Consider the following 22,952-nt stretch of genomic DNA (forward strand, 5'->3'; position numbering starts at 1 on the left):
CTATACTATACTATACTATACTATACTATACTATACTATACTATACTCTTAATCATTATTTTAGAGTGTACTCCTCCTTATATTAAAAAAAGTTAATTGTAGGCCGGGCGCGGTGGCTCAAGCCTGTAATCCCAGCACTTTGGGAGGCTGAGACGGGCGGATCACGAGGTCAGAAGATCGAGGCCATCCTGGCTAACACGGTGAAACCCCGTCTCTACTAAAAAATACAAAAAAAACTACCGGGCGCCTGTAGTCCCAGCTACTCGGGAGACTGAGGCAGGAGAATGGCGTGAACCCAGGAGGCGGAGCTTGCAGTGAGCCGAGATCTGGCCACTGCACTCCAGCCTGGGTGACAGCGCGAGACTCCGTCTCAAAAAAAAAAAAAAAAAAAGTTAATTGTAAAACAGCCTCAGGCAAGTCCTTCAGGAGGTATTCCAGAAGAAGGCATTGTTGTAGGAGATGACAGCTCCATGTGTGTTACTGCCTCTGAAGACCTTTCTGTGAGACAAGACGTGGAGGTGGAAGACAGTGATATTGACGATCCTGACCCTGTGTAGACCTAGGTTAATGTATTTGTGTCTTAGTTTTTTAACAAAAAATGTTTAAAAACTAAAAAAAAATTAAATAGAAAACAGTTTCTAGAATAAAGACATAAATAAAATATTTTTGTACAGCTGTACAATGTGTTTGTGTCTTATCCTAAGTGTTATTACAAAAGTCAAAAAATCAAAAAATTTGTAAAGTTACAGTTAGCTAAGGTTAATTTATTATTGAAAAAAACTTTTAAAAATATATTTAGTATTGCCTAAATGTACAGTGTTTATAAAGTCTACAGTAGTGTACAATAATGTGCTAGGCCTTCACATTCACTCACCACTCACTCACTCACTGACTCACCCAGAGCAACGTCCAGTCCCGCAAGTGTCATTCATGGTAAATATTCTATACATGTGTATTCATTTTTAAGTTTTCTTTTTTTTTTTTTTTTTTTTGAGACGGAGTCTCGCTCTGTGACTAGCTGGGACTACAGGCGGCCACCACCTCGCCCGGCTAGTTTTCTTTTTTTTGTATTTTTTAGTAGAGACGGGGTTTCACCGGGTTAGCCAGGATGGTCTCGATCTTGTGACCTCGTGATCCGCCCGTCTCGGCCTCCCAAAGTCCTGGGATTACAGGCTTGAGCCACCGCACCCGGCCTCATTTTTAAGTTTTCATACTATATTTTCACTGTACTTTTTCTGTGTTTAGATACACAAATACATATTGTGTTACAGTTGCCTACAGGATTCAGTGCAGTAATATGCTGTATAGATTTGTACCAATAAGCTATACTGTATAGCCTGGGTATGTCGTAGGTTATGCCATCTAGGTTTGTATGAGTACACTCTATAATGTTTCCACAACAGTGAAACTGCCCATTTCTCAGAACTGTCTTTGTCATTAAGTGATGCATGACCGTAAATGGTTGGAATTCTCTAAATTGTCAATCAGTTCATTGTTGGTATTGTCTTCAGTTGGTCATGATTTTGGCTTGAGGTTTACTCTTTGGCTGCTGACTATTTTTTGTTATTAATATTTGGGCACTGTGTTACTTGTTTTATATATTTAATTTTGCTTTAGGTCAGAAGATTCTGTAATATGGTTTCACTTTGTCATTTTATCTTGACCTGTTTAGCTCATCTTCAACAGAGTTGTATGGTAGACAATTAAAAATTAAGTTTTCATTTAGTAGGAAAAAACATAGAATTTGGATATCTCTAATGACTCTATTTTCTCTAATTTTAAGCTGTATATCATGGGAAACTAACTTCTTGCTTACTGTGAGCTTAACAAAGTAACTTCTTCATTCAATTTTCCTCTGGGTTTTTAAAGTATAAATTATAGAGCTTTAGGAAGATTATGTAGAATTTTGTACGTAGGTACCTAGAAAGTATCTTATATGTAGTGAGAAATTCAACAAAAGAGAAATTTAGTAAAGAAGAAATTAAATTTAAAAGGCAGTAGAGGAGCTCCTATATTACGAATGCTGTCTGTTCACTAAATGTGAGATTGCTATGTTGCAGATGCCAGATCGTTTGCAATCATTTCTTTCTGTCTTAACACTCTTGGCTGGGCGCACTAGCTCACACCTGCAATCCCAGCACTTTGGGAAGCTGAGGAGGGAGGATTGCTTGAGCTTAGTAGTTTGAGACCAGCCTGGACAACACAGGGAAATCCCATCTCTACAAAAATAAAAAAATTAGCTGGGTGTCATGGCACGCACCTGTGGTCCCAGCTGCTTGGAAGGTTGAAGTGGGAGGATTGCTTGGGCCCCAGAGTTTGAGGCTGCAGTGAGCCACAATCACACCACTGCACTCCAGACTAGCCTGGGTGACAGAGCAAGACCCTGTCTCAAAAAAAAAAAAAAAAAAAAAAAAAAAAAAAAAAAAAAAAAAAAAAAAGGCCAGGTGCAATGGCTCACACCTGAAGCTGAAGTCCCAGCATTTGGGGAGGCCAAGGCGAAAGGATCACTTGAGCCCAGGTGTTCGAGATGAGCCTGGGCAACATGGCAAAATCCTATCTCCACAAAAAATACAAAAATTAGCTGGGTGTGGTGGCCCATGCTACTGGACTCCAGCCTGGGCAAAAGAGTGAGACCCTGTCTCAAAAACAAAACAAAACAAAACCACAAAACAAATACCATTTCATTTTCTTTGGTGGAAATATGCTGATGAATCCTCTCAATTTTTGTATGTTTGAAAATGGCTTTATTTCTCTTTTATTCTTGAGGCATATTTTGGCTAAGTATATAATTTTGGAGTAGCCATAATATTCTCTTGGTACACTGAAGATACTCTTTCAGTCTAATTATTGCTCTTCAAGGTATTTTGTCTTTATTTTTCTGCTTTAAGATTTTTCTCTCTCTTGGCTTTTCTGATGTTTATTATGCTTTTTTAAATTTATCCTGATGGAGGTATATAGAGATTCTTAAATCTGTGCCTCTATTTTGTCAGCTTTGGGAAATTCTTGATCAGTCTCTCTTCAGATATTGTTTGTATTCTAATACCTCCCCCTTTTAGTTCCTTGTCTCTTACTCTTTTTACTGTATTTTCTTTTTTTTTTTTTTTTTTTTTTTGGTCCTCAGGGCTTAATTCTAGATATTTTCTTTGTGCCTGTATTATTATTCATTGGTTTTTATCTTTAGTTTGTCCGATTTTCTATAAAGCCTTCCTTGGGTTCTCAATTTTGACTCATATTTTTAAATTCTAGAATTTCCATTAAAAATAGTTTTCAGTTCTTTGCCAAAGTTATCAATCTTGTCTTTTAGTTCTTTGAATATATGATCATTATTTTAAAGTCCTTTCAACTACATTATTTGAATCTATTATGTGTTTGTTTCTATTGCTTGTTACTATTTTTCGTTTTCGTACGTACTAACTTTTCTCCTGATTAATGATACAAACCTAGAATTTAGTTCCTATCAGGGTTATCTAATTTTCATTCACTATTCTGTTTAGAATGTAGCCTTTTCAGGTCCCAGTTCAAAGTGGATTTTATCTGACTGTCTTCCTTGATCAGTTCTCTACTAATTACATGTTTTGTCCCCAAGCCTCCCATGGCCAACAGAAGCCCTGCTTAGCTTCTCACCCTCTCAGCAGAGACCCCAGAGAAACTGGTTGCAAGTGCTTAGCTGTCTTCTGGACTCCATTATTTCCCACTGCCTTGTTTTTTTTTTTTTTTAGAGACAGGGTCTTGCTATGTTGCCCAGGCTGGTCTTGAACTCCTGGGCTCAAGTGATCCTCCAACCTGTCTCCAAAATAGCTGGGATTACAGGTGTAAGCCACCATGCCCAGCTTAGTTGACTTTTTGTTATTCACAAATTTTTAAAAATACAGGTCACGTATTCCTTATCCAAAATGCTGGGACCAATAGTGTTTCAGATTTTGGGTGTTTTCAGATTTTGGAATATTTGCATTTATATAATGACATTTCTTGGGAATGGGACCCAAGGCTAAACGTGAAATTTATGTTTCAAATGCACTTTACACATATAGCCTAAAAGTAATGTTATATAGTATTTTAAATAATTTTGTACGTGAGATCAACTTTGTGTTAAGTACTTATGTGTGGAATTTTCCACTTGTGGTGTCACATATATATGCACATATTTATGTATGTGACTGTGGGTGTATGTTGTCTAGTTGTCTTCAGCAGAAGAGTTTGAACCCTTTAATCTACTGTCCTGGAAGTGGAAGTCTTGGCTTGTGTTCATAGTTAATGTGTCACTTTGAGGATGTGTAGTTTTGGAGGAAATGTATAGTAGTAATTCTGCCTAGCTGAGATGGGTACTGTAGAGAGTTCCATATAATTACACCCTGACTACTCATTACCCACTAGCATTTTTGTTTTTCTTTTTCTTTTTTTAGTAGTTATATTCAGCCCAGTTGTCTGCTTCTATAGATTTAACCCCCAGCTATCCTTTCCTCTTCATTGTCATTGTTCAGACCAGTATCAGCTTTTTCTAGACTACTTTAATGGCCCCCTAACTGGCCTCCCACTCTCTAGGCTGACCCTTTGTGATCTGTAATAGCTCCCTACTGACTACATCAGTTCCCTGCTCATAATGAATTGGTGACTCCCATTGTATGTTAGACAAAGCCCATTTCTTTTGTAATCTGGGACCCTAGTTGGATACCAGCTCATTGCCACCTTTCTTTCCTCCTACACAAAGTTAATGTTCCAACCATACCTAACCATTTGTATTTCTCTGAGCCTCTTGGCTGTTTTTTCATCATAATTTTCTAGGGAAATAAAATTTTGTCCACTTAGGATACCTCTCATTGTGTATCTGGCAAACTCCTATTCATTCCTCTGAATCCTGTTCAGATGCCACATTCTTGGAAAATACTTTCTTATTGTGTGACAGCACATTTTACATTGTTATCCTTCATTTACACAAATATCTATTCTGCTGCATTCTGAGCTGCTTATAGAAAAGGATGGCGTTCTTTCCAAAGCTTGGCTCACACATGTACTTTGAACCATTGGTTGAGTCTGTCGTATAACCCGTCTGAATCATGAGAAATTTGCTTTGATCTTGGAAGCCAGAATTAGGTATAATTGAGAGAAAATGGAAGTCTATAGCATATTTCTCTTTGCCATAATAACAACCCATTTTCACTCTTTATTTTAATTTTCAGCAGATTTGTCAAAGATGAAAGTGACCTTATCAGCTTTGAATACTTCTGAGAGTTCTTTCACGCCTTTGGTGGTCATAGAACTTGCTCAGGATGTCAAAGAAGAAACCAAAGAATGGCTGAAAAACAGAATTATAGCTAAAAAAAAAGATGGAGGTGAGTAAAATAGTCACTACTCAGACTTAGTCTGGTCTCCCACACTGTATGCTCAGTCACTAAAAATGTATTTGCAAAGGTATTTTGTAATTTTCATTGGTATATTTTATTTACTAATGTTAAATTTTTTGCCTTTTATTATCTGTCTGGGACTTGGAAGGAGGTCCTAAATCAACAGGAGGCTTTAAGTTCCCATTAAACTGAAAGCAGCATGAGTGGTTTTCTTCACAGCTCTAAATAGTATGCCTACTACAGTGTTTGGTGCATAGTAGGTGCTTAAAAGTATCTGTCAAATGAATGGACAAGTATCTATTGTATGGTCTTTGTGTGCCAGTTATGGTACTAAGGGAGAGAGAAATATAGTCTCTGCCTGCAAAGATGTTACCATCAGGGTAGAAAGAAATTTAAAATAAAGAAAAGTACTTGGAAGAGCTGTCACAAAGCAATGCATGGCATGAACAAATGAATCGTGTATATTTACTGTAAAAGTAAAGGGAAAGGCTAGATGACACCATGGCAGCACTTTCTGCAGTGGCAAGGAATGACTTCAGATGCCAAGGTTTAGCCTTCTCTTGAAAGGTGACATGGGTTCCCAGTCTGGGTGAGAAAGCAGCGGGGGTTTTAGTGTTTTACATGAGCAAATATTTTGTAAACTACACAAAACAACACCTTAGTCTGCACAGAGTCTCTGAACGCTGGACTAGACTTAGACTCTTAAAAAAAAAAAAAAAACTGTTACTATAAACTGAAGTTATTTCTTAAGAATAAAATTGGAATCAAAGTGGAATTAAAAATTTTTTCAAACAGTTGAACCAGAAGGAAACTTAAAAACAAGAGTATTTGCTTGCAGAAATGTGAGCATTTCACTGAACTTAAGTCTGTTCTTTAAAATTTTTGTGATTTAAGAATTATATAGTGTTTCAGTGTGAAAGATTCCAGTGTATTCCCCGTGGTCTTTTTGCCGATTGTGTGCCTCCAGGGACACACAGGGAAGGGATGGGCATCTTTCCACACTTTTTGGGCGATCATAAAAAATCTTCCCAAAAAAGTGTTCAGCATCTTCCAGGTGAAGGGAGTGAGTTTATACTCATGTTTACTTTTATTCTCTTCCAACCTGCTATTAAATTAACAATAATAATAAAAAATATGTAAAAGACCAAAGTCACATGGACCAAAAAAAAAAAAAAAGGAAAAGATGTAAGAGCAGCAAAAAGTAGAAGCTAGGAAATAGGTGGCTGAATAGTTATTGACTTGTCAGATTTGAGAAAGCCAAAAGTTAAGCTGACAGGGAAGGAAGTTGAGATGCAATTTGGTTTACTCTGCACAATACCCACAATGACTCAGGAATTAGGGACACTGGACCTATGGAGGTGGGGATAAAAGTAGGACCAAGAAGAAAAGGTAACTGGCTGAGACCCATTTAAGAAATAATACAGAGTTTCAAATAGCTAGAAGGAGGATATTGAATGTTCCCAACACAAAGAAATAATAAATGTTTGAGATGATGGGTATGCTAACAACCATGATCTGAGCACTCTACATTATATGTATTGAAATACTACTATGTACTCCATGAATATATACAATTATTATGTGTCAATTAAAATAAAAATAAATCCTCGAATCCCTTCCATATTCTACAACCCCAGCAGAAGACTTGAGGTTTATTCTCTGGAGATGGTCAGATGCATGGTTTTTGGCATAGGAGTCTATACACAATTGAAGGCACAGATTCTGAACTGAAAATAAGATACTGAATACCATTCCCCTTTCCCCCACTCCACCACTCACATACCTAATTCAGTTTCCAAAATATTAGCAGTGAGATTCACACCTCGTAGGACGCAGATTGGACAATCTTTCTTTGGAGAATCTGACCGGCTTAAGACAAAATAACTAAAGGTGCAGAAATCAGGGGGTTGCTAACGGAAAATTATTTGACCAGACTGCCTTACATTAAAGGCCATCCTTGATAAGCTCCATCTAAGCCCTCAGAACTTCCGTTTAGCCTCATACAGCCCCTTTCTTAAATGTGAACATGAAATAAAAGATCACCAAACATCTGAGAACAATTCCTAACATGAAAGAGAAATCTAGGCCGGGCGCGGTGGCTCAAGCCTGTAATCCCAGCACTTTGGGAGGCCGAGACGGGTGGATCACGAGGTCAGGAGATCGAGACCATCCTGGTCTACAATGGTGAAACCCCGTCTCTACTAAAAATACAAAAAAAAAAAAAAAACTAGCCGGGCGAGATGGCGGGCGCCTGTAGTCCCAGCTACTCGGGAGGCTGAGGCAGGAGAATGGCGTGAACCCGGGAGGCGGAGCTTGTAGTGAGCTGAGATCGGGCCACTGCACTCCAGCCTGGGCGACAGAGCAAGACTCCGTCTCAAAAAAAAAAAAAAAAAAAAAAGAGAAATCTAAAACTAAACAGATAAAAGCAATAGACTATTCAGAAGAAGAAAACCAAAAGATAATAAAAATCCCAGCACTCAGAGTTGTGAGAAGATGTAACATCTATAAATCAAGAATAGGATATTATAAAAATCATTTAGGAAAAAAGCAGCTCTTATAAAGTGAAAATATGAAGTTAAAATGTAAAAACTCAGTAAAATTATTAGAAGATCATGTTGAGAAAAGCCTCCAAGAAAGAAGAGCAAAAAGGTAAAGAATTGGAAAATATGAGAACAAATAATAAGAAAATTAAAGTTCATGAGGTACACATCTGAATAAAAGGAGTTCTAGAAAGAGAACAAAGAAAAGTGAGGTGTGAGGGCAGAGTGAAGAAAGAGTTCTCCAAGAAGATGATGTTGATAGGTTATCTTTTGTGTCAGTGGATCAAGGAGAGAGACAGTTGGCAGAGAACTTGGGGGATTGGCTTACTGATAGGTACATAATAAACTAAGCAAATGATAAAACAAGACAGCAACTTTTGGGAAAATGGAAAGTATGAGAAAGGAAAATCATAGCATACTGTATATAACATGTAGTCATAATCACACACTGACTTGATGTAACCAAAGGATGATTTAACCATATTGTGAGAATAGGTGATGGGAATGATGAATGGAAATGGTGAAGAAGGAAAGTGAGCTAAAAATCCTCATCTTCAATGGTTAAAACTGAAAAATCAAGAAATAGCTCTATAAGCATGTTATTTGATGACGTGAAAACAACTAACAAAGGAGTCACCTGAACAATTTGAAAGGGAAAGGTTAATGGAGGGGAGGAAGACCTTACATTAAAGGCCATCCTTGATGAGCTCTATACAAGCCCTCAGAAAATCCGTTTAGCCTCACAGAACCTCTTTCTTAAACATGAACATATAATGAAAGATCACCAAACATCTGAGAAAAATGCTCTTTTTCAAAGCAAAATGTTGACAAATGGTTCTTCATAAAGGTTATACCAGACCAGGCATAGTGGCTTATACCTGTACTCCCAGCACTTTGGGAGGCCAAGGCAGGAGGATCACTTGAGGTCAGAAGTTCAAGACCAGCCTGGCTAACACAGTGGAACTCCATCTCTACTAAAATTACAAAAATTAGCTGGGCGTGGTTGTGTGAGCCTGTAATCCCAGTTATTTGGAGACTGAAGCAGGAGAATCACTTGAACCTGGAGGCGGAGGTTGCAGTGAGCCAATATCGCACCATTGCACTCTAGCCTGGGTGACAGAGCGAGACACTGTCTCAAAATTAATTAATTAATTAACTAATAAAAAAAGGTTATGCCAATTGCTGTCCCACTAAAAATGACTGGGATGCCTTTCCCCAAAAACTCACTGTGTCTGTTTGGGTCTTCCAAACAAGAGATGGGATTTGATGAACAAGAAGTTTATTGAGAGAAATATTTGTGGAAAGAAGGAGGAGGGAGCAAGAGTGGGTCTAGAGAGCCTTCAGACTTTGTCAGTTTGACACTTGTGAAAGGAGAGAGGAGAGGAAGGAGAATTGAGTCCGAAGAGCCTCAGACCACAGCCCAGTTCTGAGAAACTAACAGCCAGGCTTAAAGTTGCCCTTTAAAGGAAACTTACGTTGTGCAGAAATGGCCTTGTTCCAGTATCCCCTCTGTGCCCAGCTGATGGCTGGAGGCAGCTGGGGGAAGCATCTTAAGGTGTGGCAACAGGAGCCTGGCAGTCAACCCTGTTCTTCAAAGCAGATTGTCTTGAAGGGAGAGCTGGTGGAGTGGGGTACCTTCACAGCTACCATGCTCACCAACCTGTTATCAAACTTTCTATCTTTGCAGTGTGAGAAGTGAGAAACAGCATATTGGTATAGTTTTTACATTTGTCTTAATATGAATGAGGTTAAGGATCTTATATTTAAGAGCCATTGGTATTTTCTGTAAATTGAATACACCTTTTACTAAAGTCTTTAATAGCTTTACTGTACATTACCTAGATAATAGTGTCATAATGCATTCATCTTAATATATTAATCCATTTGATAAATGAAGTACAAATTCTGCTCATGATCCTGTTATCATCTGATTAATATTTTCATCATTCCTCTCAACCATCTCTAGAGGGTAAATAGTAAAGAAATAAATGTACCTTTAAAAGTTTGAGGCCGGGCGCTGTGGCTTATGCCTATAATCCCAGCACTTGGGAGGCCGAAGTGGTTGGCTCTCTTGAGCTCAGGAGTTCAAGACCAGCCTGGGCAACATGGTGAAACCCTGCCTCTACAAAAAATACAAAAAAATAGCTTGGCATGGTGGCACACACCTGTAGTCCCACCTACTCGAGAGGCAAAGGTGGGAGAATCTCCTGAGCCTGGCAGGTGGAGGTTGCAGTGAGCCAAGATCATGCTACCGCACTCCAGCCTGGGCAATAGAGTGAGACCATGTCTCAAAAACAACAAAAATTGATGTAGGTGGAAATAATCTTTTTTCTTTATAATCTTTTAAGTAATAATTACATGTACATAATCAAATCATAGCGTCTCTTTATGTTTTGGTAACTTATTTCAGAAAAATATTAAACCAAATAGAACATAGAAATTTATGGGAAAAATCAGTGAAAAGTTATATTGCTTTTTATTATTTAGTATTTAACATTCACAAAATCTGTTACAGTCCAGTGTAATTGTATTACATTTTTGGTTTTTCTTTTTACTGAAACATTTTGTTCCAAATTAATTTTCTTAAATTTTGGTCTATTATGTTTATATTAAACTGCAGTCTTTGTTCTATATTTTTATTTAGTGCACTTTTATACCTAGAGCTCGTAAATACTGAATTCTTGTCTCATCTCCTTCACATTTGAATAAGTGGGAGGCCACTTACTGCTACATTTTTCAGTTTTTGCATTTATTGAAAAACTATAAAGAACTGCCATCCCTAATGTACTTACGTTATTTACTTGGAAGATGGATTTAAATTGTTAATATAATTTCTTTTTCTTCTACCAGACTAGAAACATTATATTTATTTAGAAAGTTTTTATTTTTGAATCTTTTATGTTTGTCTAAGATTGTACTTATCTTTTGTTTTTGAAGGTGCCCAGTTGTTGTTTAGACCATTGTTAAATAAATATGAACAAGAAACACTAGAAAATCAGAACTTATATCTTGTTGGTGCCTCCAAGATTAGAATGTTACTGGGAGCAGAAGCAGTGGGATTGGTAAAAGAGTGCAATGATAACACCATGAGAGCCTTCACATACAGAACCAGACAGAACTTCAAAGGTTTCAATGGTAAGCCCTAAGTTCTTTGTCTCTGTTAGAATCCATTTATCAAAAAGAAGTTTATGATGAATAGATCAAATAGTGAGTATTTTTTCAGTAAGGGATCAAATAGTGAATATTTTAGGCTTTGCAGTCCGTGTGGTCTCTGCTGCAGTTACTCAACACTGGCATTGTAGAGCAAAAAAGCAGCCATAGACCATAAGTAAGTGAATGGGCGAGGCTGTGTTCAATAAAACTTTATTTATAAGACCATGTGGCAGGCTAGATTTGGCCTGTTGCCATCCTTTGCCTCCCCTGGATGAACACAAATTAGAAGAACACATGTAACTTATTTATATTATTCTATTCTAATTCTTATGAGTATTCAGTAGCTTGATACAGAAAAATCCTTTTTTTGGAATGCAGAATGATTGTCACCAATCAATTCTAAGTTAACAAAATACTCCAAAAAAAGTATTATATTTTCTAACTCTACAAGAAAACAGTCATGTAAAAAGAAATTAACTATAGAAAGTTGCATAAGTAGAGATTATTTTCTATAAATAACCACATGTGAATATTTATTAGAAAAAATTTGTAGTAATGAGAAACACAGTAGTAGTTCAGTACCTTAGAAACCTCATTTCCTGAATTTTCTGGCTCCTGCTGAATGTGATAGGGTCATTGGTTCTATACTGGCCCCAAAACAGGTTCTAGTAGAGAATATTTTCAGGAAAGAACTGGGAAAGCCAGGGTGGATATGATAACAGGATGGGAGCTTAGCTTCAGAATCAAACTGATCCCTGCCAGGGCTTTCAGAGTTAGAAGATGTGATTAGACTTCTTTGGATTCACTTACTCTGGATTTTTATACCTGAGTGAATAAATGTTCAAGATGAAATTTACCTTATTTAAGAGGATTCACCTGTCAAATAGCAACAATATTTTCTTTTTTTTCTTTTTTTTTTTTTTTTTTTGAGATGGAGTCTCGCTCTGCCGCCCAGGCTGGAGTACAGTGGCCGGATCTCAGCTCACTGCAAGCTCCGCCTCCCGGCCTTTACACCATTCTCCTGCCTCAGCCTCCCTAGTAGCTGGGACTACAGGCGCCCGCCGCCTCGCCCGGCTAGTTTTTTGTATTTTTTTAGTAGAGACGGGGTTTCACCGGGTTAGCCAGGATGGTCTCGATCTTCTGACCTCGTGATCCGCCCGTTTCGGCCTCCCAAAGTGCTGGGATTACAGGCTTGAGCCACCGTGCCCGGCCTGCAACAATATTTTCTTACAAGACTTTCTTCTCTCTCATTAATGGAAAGGATGTTTGACTCCAGAAGGGAATGGAATGGGCTTGAGAGTTTGAAGGAGGATAATTTGCCATATAGGCAAACTTCTTCAATTCCATCCCTGGTTTAACACGATAATATGTTAATAAGTTTAATGTATTATTATAATTTAAGAACATACTGCTTTCTGCTCATTGGTACTAAATGAGATCAATTATATGCTTTTTGAATGTTTCTACTATAAGTATTAAAATGGTTATTGTAGAATTGTATTATGTGAAGGCATAACATAATTTTTTTATTCTTATAAAATATGTAAGGAGCTTTATGTTCTATTTAATTTACCAGCTTCATACTTTGATTACTTATGTTAATTACTTCTTGTTTACACCATTGTTTCTCTAATCTCAGGTAATTGGAATATTTTTATTTTGATTACTACTAAAATCTGGTAATTTCTGTTTTATTTTAGATAACAATGATGATTTCCTGACAATGGCGGAATGTCAATTCATTATCAAACATGAACTTGAAAATCTTAGAGCTAAAGATGAAAAAATGATCCCTGGCTACCCCCAGGCAAAGCTGTATCCAGGAAAATCATTGTGTAAGTCATTATGTCAACCAGCTTTTTCCTTTTTTTTTTTTTTTTTTTTTGAGATGGAGTCTCGCTCTGTCGCCCAGGTTGGAGTGCAGTGGCTGGATCTCAGCTCACTGCAAGCTCCGCCTCCCGGGTTTACACCATTCTCCTGCCTCAGCCTCTGGAGTAGCTGGGACCACAGCTGCCCACCACCTCGCCGGGCTAGTTTTTTGTATTTTTTAGTAGAGACGGGGTTTCACTGTGTTAGCCAGGATGGTCTCGATCTCCTTACCTCGTGACCCGCCCATCTCGGCCTCCCAAAGTGCTGGGATTACAGGCTTGAGCCACCGCGCCCAGCCAGCTTTTTTCTTAATAGACATAAATAGCAAATTATAGATGCCTTTTTCCCTCTTACAGAAGAATTTACACAAACTTATAATGACTTGTATTTTTATGAACATATCTTTTCCCCTTGGAACCTCAGTATATTGCACCTTTAAATCAATGTTTGTTTTGTGTTGTTAACTACTTATTTATCAAGGTCTCATAGCATACAGTTAGCTTAAAATCCAGTGTGAACACATATACATATTACTCAATTAAAATGAGCAAAGTTTACTTTATGCCCTAACATTGTACATGAAAATCTGTGGAGGAATATAAAAGGGAAGACATGATGTTTTCCTGGAGCACTCTTTCCATTTCCTCTGATCTCACTGGGTATGCAAATTAGAATTTTGCAACTTTTTGGTTTTGTGTGATTTCATTTTAATGAGGATACTAGTTTGCAAATGAAAGAGTTTATTACAATGCATAATTCCAAGTTTGCTTCAAACCAGATAGTGGCAAAGCTTCAGAACATTTTTGCTGCCTAAGATACACTTTAAACATGTAAGCTTCTCTGTCCCCTAGTCTGTTTTTTGTTGTTGTTGTTGTTGTTGTTTTGTTTTTTTTTTGAGACAGTCTTGCTCGGTCACTCAGAATGGAGTGCAGTGGTGTGAACATGCTCACTGCGGCCTCCACCTCAGGGGCTCAAGTAATCTCCTGCCTTAGCCTCCTGAGTAGCTGGGACCACATGGTTTACGTTTAATAGTGTAATACCACCTTCCAATCTTCATCCAGGTGTTACTGGTGGGTCTTTGTTCTTAGAGCTCCCAAGGTGGGGGCGGGTCGCTCCCAAGGAGGGGGCGGGCAGCTGGGGCAAGCGGCTCCCAAGATGGGGGCAAGCCTTTTGTTCTCTGACCTGGGGTTCTTGGCTTCACAGATTCCAAGGAATGGAACCTTGGGCCATGCGATGAATGTTATATTATAAGCTGTGAGTCACAGCTTACAATGTGGAACCCAGCAACTAGTGTTTAGCTCCATTAGGATGAACCTGGGCACTTAGCTGCGCAGGAACAATGGTGAGCTTCTAGCCCAATAGGGAGCGGCAGTGGGTGCCTTGCTGGATCAGAAGCGTGGCAGATGCCCTGTGGGATCCGGAGGGGTAGAAGTCAATGGCGGGTCTGCGACTGCCGCGAACAACAGTGGTGGACCATGAGCAAAAGCTCAGCTCGAGCCAGAACAAACACGAACCAGAAGAGTGTGCAGTTGCCAGATTTAATAGAGTGAAAACAGAGCTCCTATACGAGGGGAGGGGACCCAAAGTGGGTTGCCGCTCCCTGCTCGAATGCCCGGGTTTGTATCCCTATCATTGTCCCTCCCCCTGTGCTCTCAGGCGATAGATGATTTGACTATGTCTTTTTTTTTTTTTAATTATACTTTATGTTCTAGGGTACATGTGCACAACGTGCAGGTTTGTTACATATGTATACATGTGCCATGTTGGTGTGCTGCACCCATTAACTCGTCATTTACATTAGGTATATCTCCTAATGCTATCCCTCCCCGCTTCCCTCACCCCACAACAGGCCCGGGTGTGTGATGTTCCCCTTCCTGTGTCCAAGTTTTCTCATTCAATTCCCACCTATGAGTGAGAACATGTGGTGTTTGGTTTTCTGTTCTTGCGATAGTTTGCTGAGAAAGATGGTTTCTAGCTGCATCCATGTCCCTACAAAGGACATGAACTCATCCTTTTTTATGGCTGCACAGTATTTCATGGTGTATATGTGCCACATTTTCTTAATCCAGTCTATCATTGATGGACATTTGGGTTGGTTCCAAGTCTTTACTACTGTGAACAGTGCCGCAATAAACATACATGTGCATGTGTTTTTATAGCAGCATGATTTATAATCCTTTGGGTATATACCCAGTAATGGGATGGCTGGGTCAAATGGTATTTCTAGTTCTACATCCTTGAGGAATCGCCATACTGTTTTCCATAATGGTTGAACCAGTTTATAGTCCCACCAACAGTGTAGAAGTGTTCCTATTTCTCCACATCCTCTCCAGCACTTGTTGTTTCCTGACTTTTTAATGATTGCCATTCTAACTGGTGTGAGATGGTATCTCATTGTGGTTTTGATTTGCATTTCTCTGATGGCTAGTGATGACGAGCATTTTTTCATGCGTCTGTTGATTGGTTTCATGTGTCTTCTTTTGAGAAGTGTCTGTTCGTATCCTTTGCCCACTTTTTGATGGGGTTGTTTTTTTCTTGTAAATTTGTTTGAGTTCTTTGTAGGTTCTGGATATTAGCCGTTTGTCAGATGAGTAGATGGCAAACATTTTCTCCCATTCTGTAGGTTGCCTGTTCACTCTGATGGTAGTTTCTTCTGCTGTGCAGAAGCTCTTTAGTTTAATTCAATCCCATTTGTCAATTTTGGCTTTTGTTGCCATTGCTTTTGGGGTTTTAGACATGAAGTCCCTGTCCATGCCTGTGTCCTGAATAGTATTGCCTAGGTTTTCTTCTAGGGTTTTTATGGTTTTAGGTCTAACATTCAGGTCTCTAATCCATCTTGAAGTAATTTTTGTATAAGATGTAAGGAAGGGATCCAGTTTCAGCTTTCTACTTATGGCTAGCCAGTTTTCCCAGTACCATTTATTAAATAGGGAATCCTTTCCCTATTTCTTGTTTTTGTCAGGTTTGTCAAAGATCAGATGGTTGTAGATGTGTGGTACTATTTCTGAGGGCTCTGTTCTGTTCCATTGGTCTATACCTCTGTTTTGGTACCTGTAGCATGCTGTTTTGGTTACTGTAGCCTTGTAGTATAGTTTGAAGTCAGCTAGCGTGATGCCTCCAGCTTTGCTCTTTTGGTTTAGGATTGTCTTGGCAATGTGGGCTCTTTTTTGGTTCCATATGAACTTTAAAGCAGTTTTTTCCAATTCTGTGAAGAAAGTCATTGGTAGCTTAATGGGGATGGCATTGAATCTATAAATTACCTTGGTTTACCTCCTGCTTTTAGCCTAATTGGTATTTTAGTGAGCCCTCTTTACTACCTGATGGGTCGGGTGTGAGCTGAATTGCAAGCCCTGTGTTTAAAGGTGGATGCAGTCACCTCCACAGCTAGGCTTAGGAATTCTTAGCCTCGTAAATCCGGCTAGTCCTCCCTCTCACAGGCAGACAGATGCCCAAGAACCAGTTCATATTCACATTTCCCAGTTGTCACCAAATATATTTTAGAGCTTGTTTGCTCACACTAAGATCCCATCTAAGTTAACCCATGTTGTTTGGTTATGTCTGTCTCTTTTAATATAGAATAGTTTCTCTTTTCCATTTTTTCCCTCATGATATCGACTTGCTGAAGAGACCATGCCATTTGTCTCTTAGATTTTCTCATTGTTCCCCTATCCTCTGTTTTTCCTGAAAACTGGAAAATTTTTGTCAAGAATTCTTCATAGGTGATGCTATATCTTTTCTGGACTTCCTGATTTCCTTAGACATGATAGGGAATAGAAGGCCTTCTGAGATTTTATTTGCCTCTCTAACTTCCTAACTCTCTTAACTTCTAACTTCCTCTTTTGTGTTCAGAATTGTGCCTTACTTTTGACAGAACTTTTTCTAATTGTAATCTTTCTCGACCTTCTTGCATTTTAGAGTATTTTCTTAGGATAAATTATAATTTTTACATTTTTTTATAGAAAGTCTTTTTTAAAGTAAGATGTAGTATTTATTCTAGCCTATTCTGAACTGTATTCAGAGTTCTGATGAAAACAGGGTTTCTCATCTGTACTGTGGACATATACATGATTCCTTTCAATTTATATAACATATAGCAGGAAAATACTTCTCCCAAGCATCTTACAATTTTTGTATTTATTTTCTATTAGTTTCTGTCAATTTAAAAAATAATACATGTATATGATGAAAATTCAAATAGTACAAAAATTTAGACAATGATAAGTTGTCTCTCTCCTGTCCCATGTTCCAAATGCCTTTGTTCCCTCCCTATTATATACCCTTAGAGAAATGCTGTTCAAGAGAAGACATGTTCAGACAGATGGGGAGTGTATTGTGCATACCATTTTGGACCTTGCTTTTATTTAACAATATATTTTGATCATTATTGTAGAATACCCAATTAGGCTCATTCCTTTTCTTGGCCACCTAGTATTCCATCATATAGATATTATATTGATGAACATCTAATTGTTTTCCTTCAATGTTTTCATTAAAAATAAAGTAGGAAAATTCCCAGAAGTGAAATTGTTAGATCAAAGGTATATACATCTTTTAGAGTAGATACTGCCAAATTGCCTTTCATAGTGATTGCTTCAATTTATTTATGTATTTATTTATTTATTTGAGACAGAGTCTTGCTCTGTCACCCAGGCTGGAGTGCAGTGGCATGATCTTGGCTCACTGCAACCTCCACCTCCCAGGTTCAAGCAATTCTGCTGTCTTAGGTTTCACCATGTTGCCCAGGGTGGTCTTGAACTCCTGACCTCAGGTGATCTACCTGCCTTGGCCTCCCAAAGTGCTGGGATTAGAGGCGTGAGCCACTGTGCCCAGCCGATTGCTTCAGTTTTTAAAGGGAATGCATGTTATATTGAGCATTCAGCATGATGTTGGCTTTTGACTAATTTTTATTGTGTTTGGAAAACATTCATTCTTTCTACTTTATTAAGAATATTTTGTACTTTAATTTATATTGTATATATTAATGACATCTGTGAAGACTATTTTTTTACCCCTGACATTATCAATATGGCAACTGATGTTAATAGAATTCCTAATATTAACTCATTCATTTATTCCCATGGTGAACCATACTTGCTTATATTATCTATTTTCCTGCAGACTTCCATTTAATATTTTATTATTTTTGCATCAGTATTCATATGACATGAGTATTTAGATTTCTTTTTTGTTGTATTCAACAATTTATATTACATATACATTGTTAATTTTTTCATGTAGTTTTTGTGTCCCTTGTACTTTGCTTTCTTGAGCCATCATAGCCCTAGATCTCTATAACAACTATGGGAATTTCATTATGTTCCTGCCAATTTGCTCTTTGTATTTTCTTTTACCTTTGTTTTATGAATTTTGTAGCTACGTTTTGGCTGCATGAAGATTTTGGATAGATTTTTATTGTTGATTGCACCTTTTATCATTATGAAATATTATTCTTCATCTTCCTTAATGTTTTATTGTTGCTGAATGTTTTATTCATAATATGTTTTATTATTTATTATTATTAATATGTTTTATTCTTCATCTTCCTTAATGTTTTATTGTTGCTGAACCTTGTCTTGTGGTTCTTGCCTTATTTCAGTTTGCATCTGTTAGAATGTTTTTGCCCAGGCTTTTACTTTCAGCCCCTCTCAGTATCATTTTACATGGATCTCTTATATCAGGATGTAGTCAGATTTTGCTTTGCACTCTAATCTGAGGAGTTTTTTTTTTTTTTACTAAGTAAATTTATGCTAAGTAAAATATTTACTAAGTAAACTTAAACAAATTACATATTTTGTGTTAGGTTATGGTAGTTGATGTTATATTTTATGTTGAAATTGCTTTTTTGTGTGCTTAAAATATTTTATATAGGCTATGCCATCTTTTTTCCCATTTCAGTGGAAAAGACTAGGAAATATATTTTTGAAAATCATGAATTTATATTGATATAGTCAATTCAAATTTAACATTATAGGCTATCACTTAATTTCTTTGGTTTATATTTGTATCTTTTTACTTATATTGAAAATATTGATTCTTAATAACATTACCATAATTACTAATTTGCTTTATTTTACAATTTACATAAAATAGCTTGTAAGGCCATGCTAATTTTAATATTAATGCAAGTTCTGGATAAAGTTTAAGATTTTCTTTTTTCTTTTTTGTTCTATAACTGTATGTAGTCACAATCTAACCTGTTTTAAAGGTACGTTAGAATTTCTATATGAAACCATCTGGCTCTGATGTTTGTTTGTGGATTAGGTTTTTGAACAGTTTTCTCTAAGTCTTCTATGGAAATTGGTTTGTTTAGACTTTCCATCACTACTGGGGTTAGTTTGGGTAAATTATATTTTCCTAGAAAAGTTTCCATTTTATCACATAGGCTTTCAAATTTGTGTGAATTGGTTTGTACAAATTTCTCTCAGCATCTTTTAAACTCCTGTTTTAATGGTATTTTTCCCTTATCTTATTTGTGCTTACTTTTTTCTTCTTGATTAAAAAAATTGTTCTCATTAACATTTAAATATTGAGGATATTCCTCTATCAGCCATTAGCAGGAGATCTTATGGAATGTGGGATCTTGATTCAGTAGGACTCTTAATCACTTTTTAACTTCCTTTCCTTCCCCATAGGCTGCTACCCCCAAAGTCCATTACTTTTCCAGACACTTCCCTCTGCATTTCCCAGAAGCAGTGCTTTCCAGTCCGCTTGCCTCTTGTTCTGTGTGCTTTCCAGCCCTTCCCTTCAGCCCTTCCTGCTGTCAGAGCTCTGACCCATCAGGTCTCAGACTTGTTTCTGGAAGTTCCCACTTGGTGTGGGGCCTTCTCCTGAAGGAGGGTGATGAGGCCTCATTGGTGTTATCTGGGTTCCTACACCAAATGGACTCCTCTGGCCTCCCCGTTTGTCTCTGCAGCTCCTGCTGGGGCTTCCTGCACCATTCTAGTCTGTGGCCAAGATCTCTTCCAGGTTTTGGTTCTTTATTGCCTGGCTTACATGTTGCAGTCTCCCCTGTCTCTGGGTTGTGCTGTAGGCATATGTTATAGGTGCTTTTAGTTGCTCTCCTTGTTCATCTGCATGGCTTTTAGGAGATATCAGGAAGTTTGAACGTAGGCACTCATTGTTCTTATTTGTCTAAATTTCCAGTTATCTGCGTATGTCTTGACGTTATTTTTTATCAGTTTTTTTTTTGGCTGGACATATGTTCTTTCAGTATACAGAGTAAGGATTACCATGATTTCAGGAAAATTTTCTTCAGTTCTCTTTGAAGAGTTATTTGGTTGTATTTGCTCTGTTCTCATCTTGAGGGGTGCGAATTTTATATATGTGAGCTCTTACATATTCTTTGTAGTATTTTCAAGTCTTTGTTCTTACGTAATTTTCTTAGGCTTGTCTGCCCGTTTCCTGATTGTATTTTCAGTCTTTCCTTTTTATTGTTGCTTTTATCATGACTTGAATCTGTAACAAGTTTACAGATTTTTCTCTTGTATTGCTTCTCTGAACTCTCCTTCAGCTCTCAGAGATCTTTGAGTTTTCATTTCAGAGATGGGATGTTTGCGTGAATTTCTTTAATTTCATGAAGAATTTCATAGTTTTTTGTTGCTGGATGCTATAATTTTCTGCTGTTTGTTCTTTGACTTTCTTTTATATATTTTTTTCTTGTAGTATTTTTGGTTTCCCCTTTTTTCCAGGTAGTATTTTTGTATAGCTCTATGCCAGTTTCTTTGTGATTGTTACTTATTTTTTATTACTTATGTTTTAATGAACCCCTATTTTTCCTGGACTGGCCATTTTTAGAAGAAAGTATGTGTGGGAGAGAGAAGGTGCTAGGGGCTTCCAGCAGGGAACCGTGGTAGTGAGAAGCTTAGATTTTGCCTGGCAGTGTTTTCTCCTTGAGCCATCTTAGTCCCTGAAGAGAACCTCCATGGAGCCCTGTTCTTGCAAGGTTTTTCTTGTGTTTGGCAGTTAGGCCTGTCTTTGGCCCACCAAGACCCACAGCTCCATAGCTAGTTACCTTCCATCCGTGGGTCCCAGCAGGTCTTCTGCTCTCTTCTTCCTCCAACCTGGCCTCTTATCTATCTGGCTATGGTGCCAGGCAGGGAGCAGACATACTCCAGGTGTCTGTCATGCACCCTCATTGCCTGCATTCTGAGCAAGGGGACTGTGATTTACCATCCCCAGTTCCAGGAGAGCCTTGCCTTTTGTGTGCTTGGCCCAGGTTTGCAGAAGCATGGGTGCTCTTAGTTTACCCAGGGCTGATTTTCAAGGCCTCTTTTTATAGTTGGTGATTTGGGATTTTAGTTTGTTTTTTCATACTTGCATGAAAGATAGGGATTTCTTTTTATGTTTCTTGTTTCTAATTTGGCATCACAAACAAGAATAGGGCAGAGGTACCTTTTTGCCACTATTTGTAACCACGATTTCCACATTCTGTAGTTAAGCAGTTGTTTGATACTGTCCCAAAATTTTTAAATCTTTCGTCATCTCCTAGCGGGAAGGCATGTTTTCAGACACAGCTGGGTACTGCATCCAATAAAATACGAAGCAGACTGGGGCACAGTTCTGATTGTTAGTGTAAGCATTCTGTTTCTCCCTTTTCATGCACATTGATAATGTGGAAATCACGGCTTCCACCTGTGAGTTTCTGCACAGGTACGTCCTCTTGGATGTGGCTGGGATGGAGAAAAGAGTGAGTGTGCTCTTTGATCAGATGGGATAATGGCGCAGCAGTTTTTCAAATGCTTCTAGTTGCTTCAAAGAGATAAATTTTCAGCTGAATGAAAACCTTCAAGGAAATATGTAAATGGATTTCTCTAACTGTGTAGGTAGCCAGTCTGGTATCCTGAAGCAATAATAGAAATAACTTTCTTTCTGGCAGGATGAGGCTTTTGTAAACAAGGATTTTTTTTTCCTTTCTTCCTCTCTTCTCCCTTTCTCCCTTCTCCCTTCCCTTTCCTTCCATTTTGGTACTAAATATGAGTACAATAAAATCATCTTGATCGTGGTCATTGGAAAGATTTTTATACTGAGATGAGAATTAAGTTGTCAGTCCTGGGATTTTAAATGCTGCATTATTCTCTTCCTTTATGCCTTTGAGAATGTGATCCTTAAACTGCTGTGTTTTTTGCATCATTTTAATTTTATATAATAATACTTGGTTGAAGGAAAGTGGTATATGCATAATTAAAACTATAACCTATTTTGAGAGTGCAAATTTTAGAACTAATGAAACTTGGAGTAACTTAAATCCTGGATTTGCATTAAGTTAAACTACAGAAATAAGTGGAAAAGCTATTTTCATTTTATTTGGAGGCATCTGCTCCCCTAGGCAGCCTCTTTGAGGCTAATTGGGAGGTGAGGCTTTAGTCTGCCCAATGTAATGCCCCTCAAGACTGAAAGGCGGCCAGGACTTTCATGAGAAACACTCCCCAGATCTTACATTTAATTTGATTTTCATTTTATACACACATATAAAGTTGCTTGCTGCTTGCTGTAATGTTGTGTTTTGATAGAAAGCTTTCATTAAGTAGATAGCAAGTTTTGTCATGTAAACATGATTTCAAGGCAGTTAGATGGCGCTGTGAGATGTGCATTGTAGGTCCATGACTATGCCGAATGTTATGCTTGGGGTCAGGTTCCAGCTCATGCTGAGGTCTGAAGGGAGTGGGTGGATGAGCCGATAGCTGGGGTCCGTAGGTAGGTGAAAGGTAGTTTTATTCAGCAGCTGTCTCAGCAGCAGCTCACTTACACTAGCTCTCTCACACTGTTCGCCCTGTTTCAGCTGCTTAGTCCGGTGGCTCCCACACACAGCTGCATGGTCGGCTCTCCAGGGTCAGCAGCCTAACTCTTTCTGTTTCTGGGTATGCGTGAGCTGAACTGTGTCCTGGCTCCCCGCTGTCCATCTATTAAAGCTATGTTATGGCTACATGGCTATTATAACAAGTGGAGTTATATGCCTGTGCTCTAAAGTTGCTGAGTCACTTTGGATGTTTACCTTGGGCTATCCTCGACCAAAGCACAGCCATGTTCCTTACATGCATATAAGGGTTCG

At 38.1% G+C, this 22,952-nt stretch overlaps 1 protein-coding gene across 2 annotated transcripts in view; it reads left to right on the top strand.

Annotated features, from left to right (window-relative positions):
- The window catches only part of ANO10 (anoctamin 10), a 253,672-nt gene that overhangs the window by 11,325 nt on the left and 219,395 nt on the right, over positions 1-22,952 (top strand). The window contains exons 2-4 of one of the 2 annotated variants that reach the window (XM_023231375.1): positions 5,181-5,330; positions 10,820-11,017; positions 12,736-12,870. In XM_023231375.1, coding sequence (XP_023087143.1) covers positions 5,192-5,330; positions 10,820-11,017; positions 12,736-12,870 — 472 coding nt within the window. In that variant the 5' untranslated portion in view covers positions 5,181-5,191. Of the gene's footprint in view, positions 1-5,177; positions 5,331-10,819; positions 11,018-12,735; positions 12,871-22,952 lie in introns of both variants that reach the window. The other variant, XM_023231376.1, reaches the window with a different exon arrangement.

This window comes from Piliocolobus tephrosceles, chromosome 2 (genome assembly GCF_002776525.5).
Source record: "Piliocolobus tephrosceles isolate RC106 chromosome 2, ASM277652v3, whole genome shotgun sequence".
NCBI lineage: Eukaryota > Metazoa > Chordata > Mammalia > Primates > Cercopithecidae > Piliocolobus > Piliocolobus tephrosceles.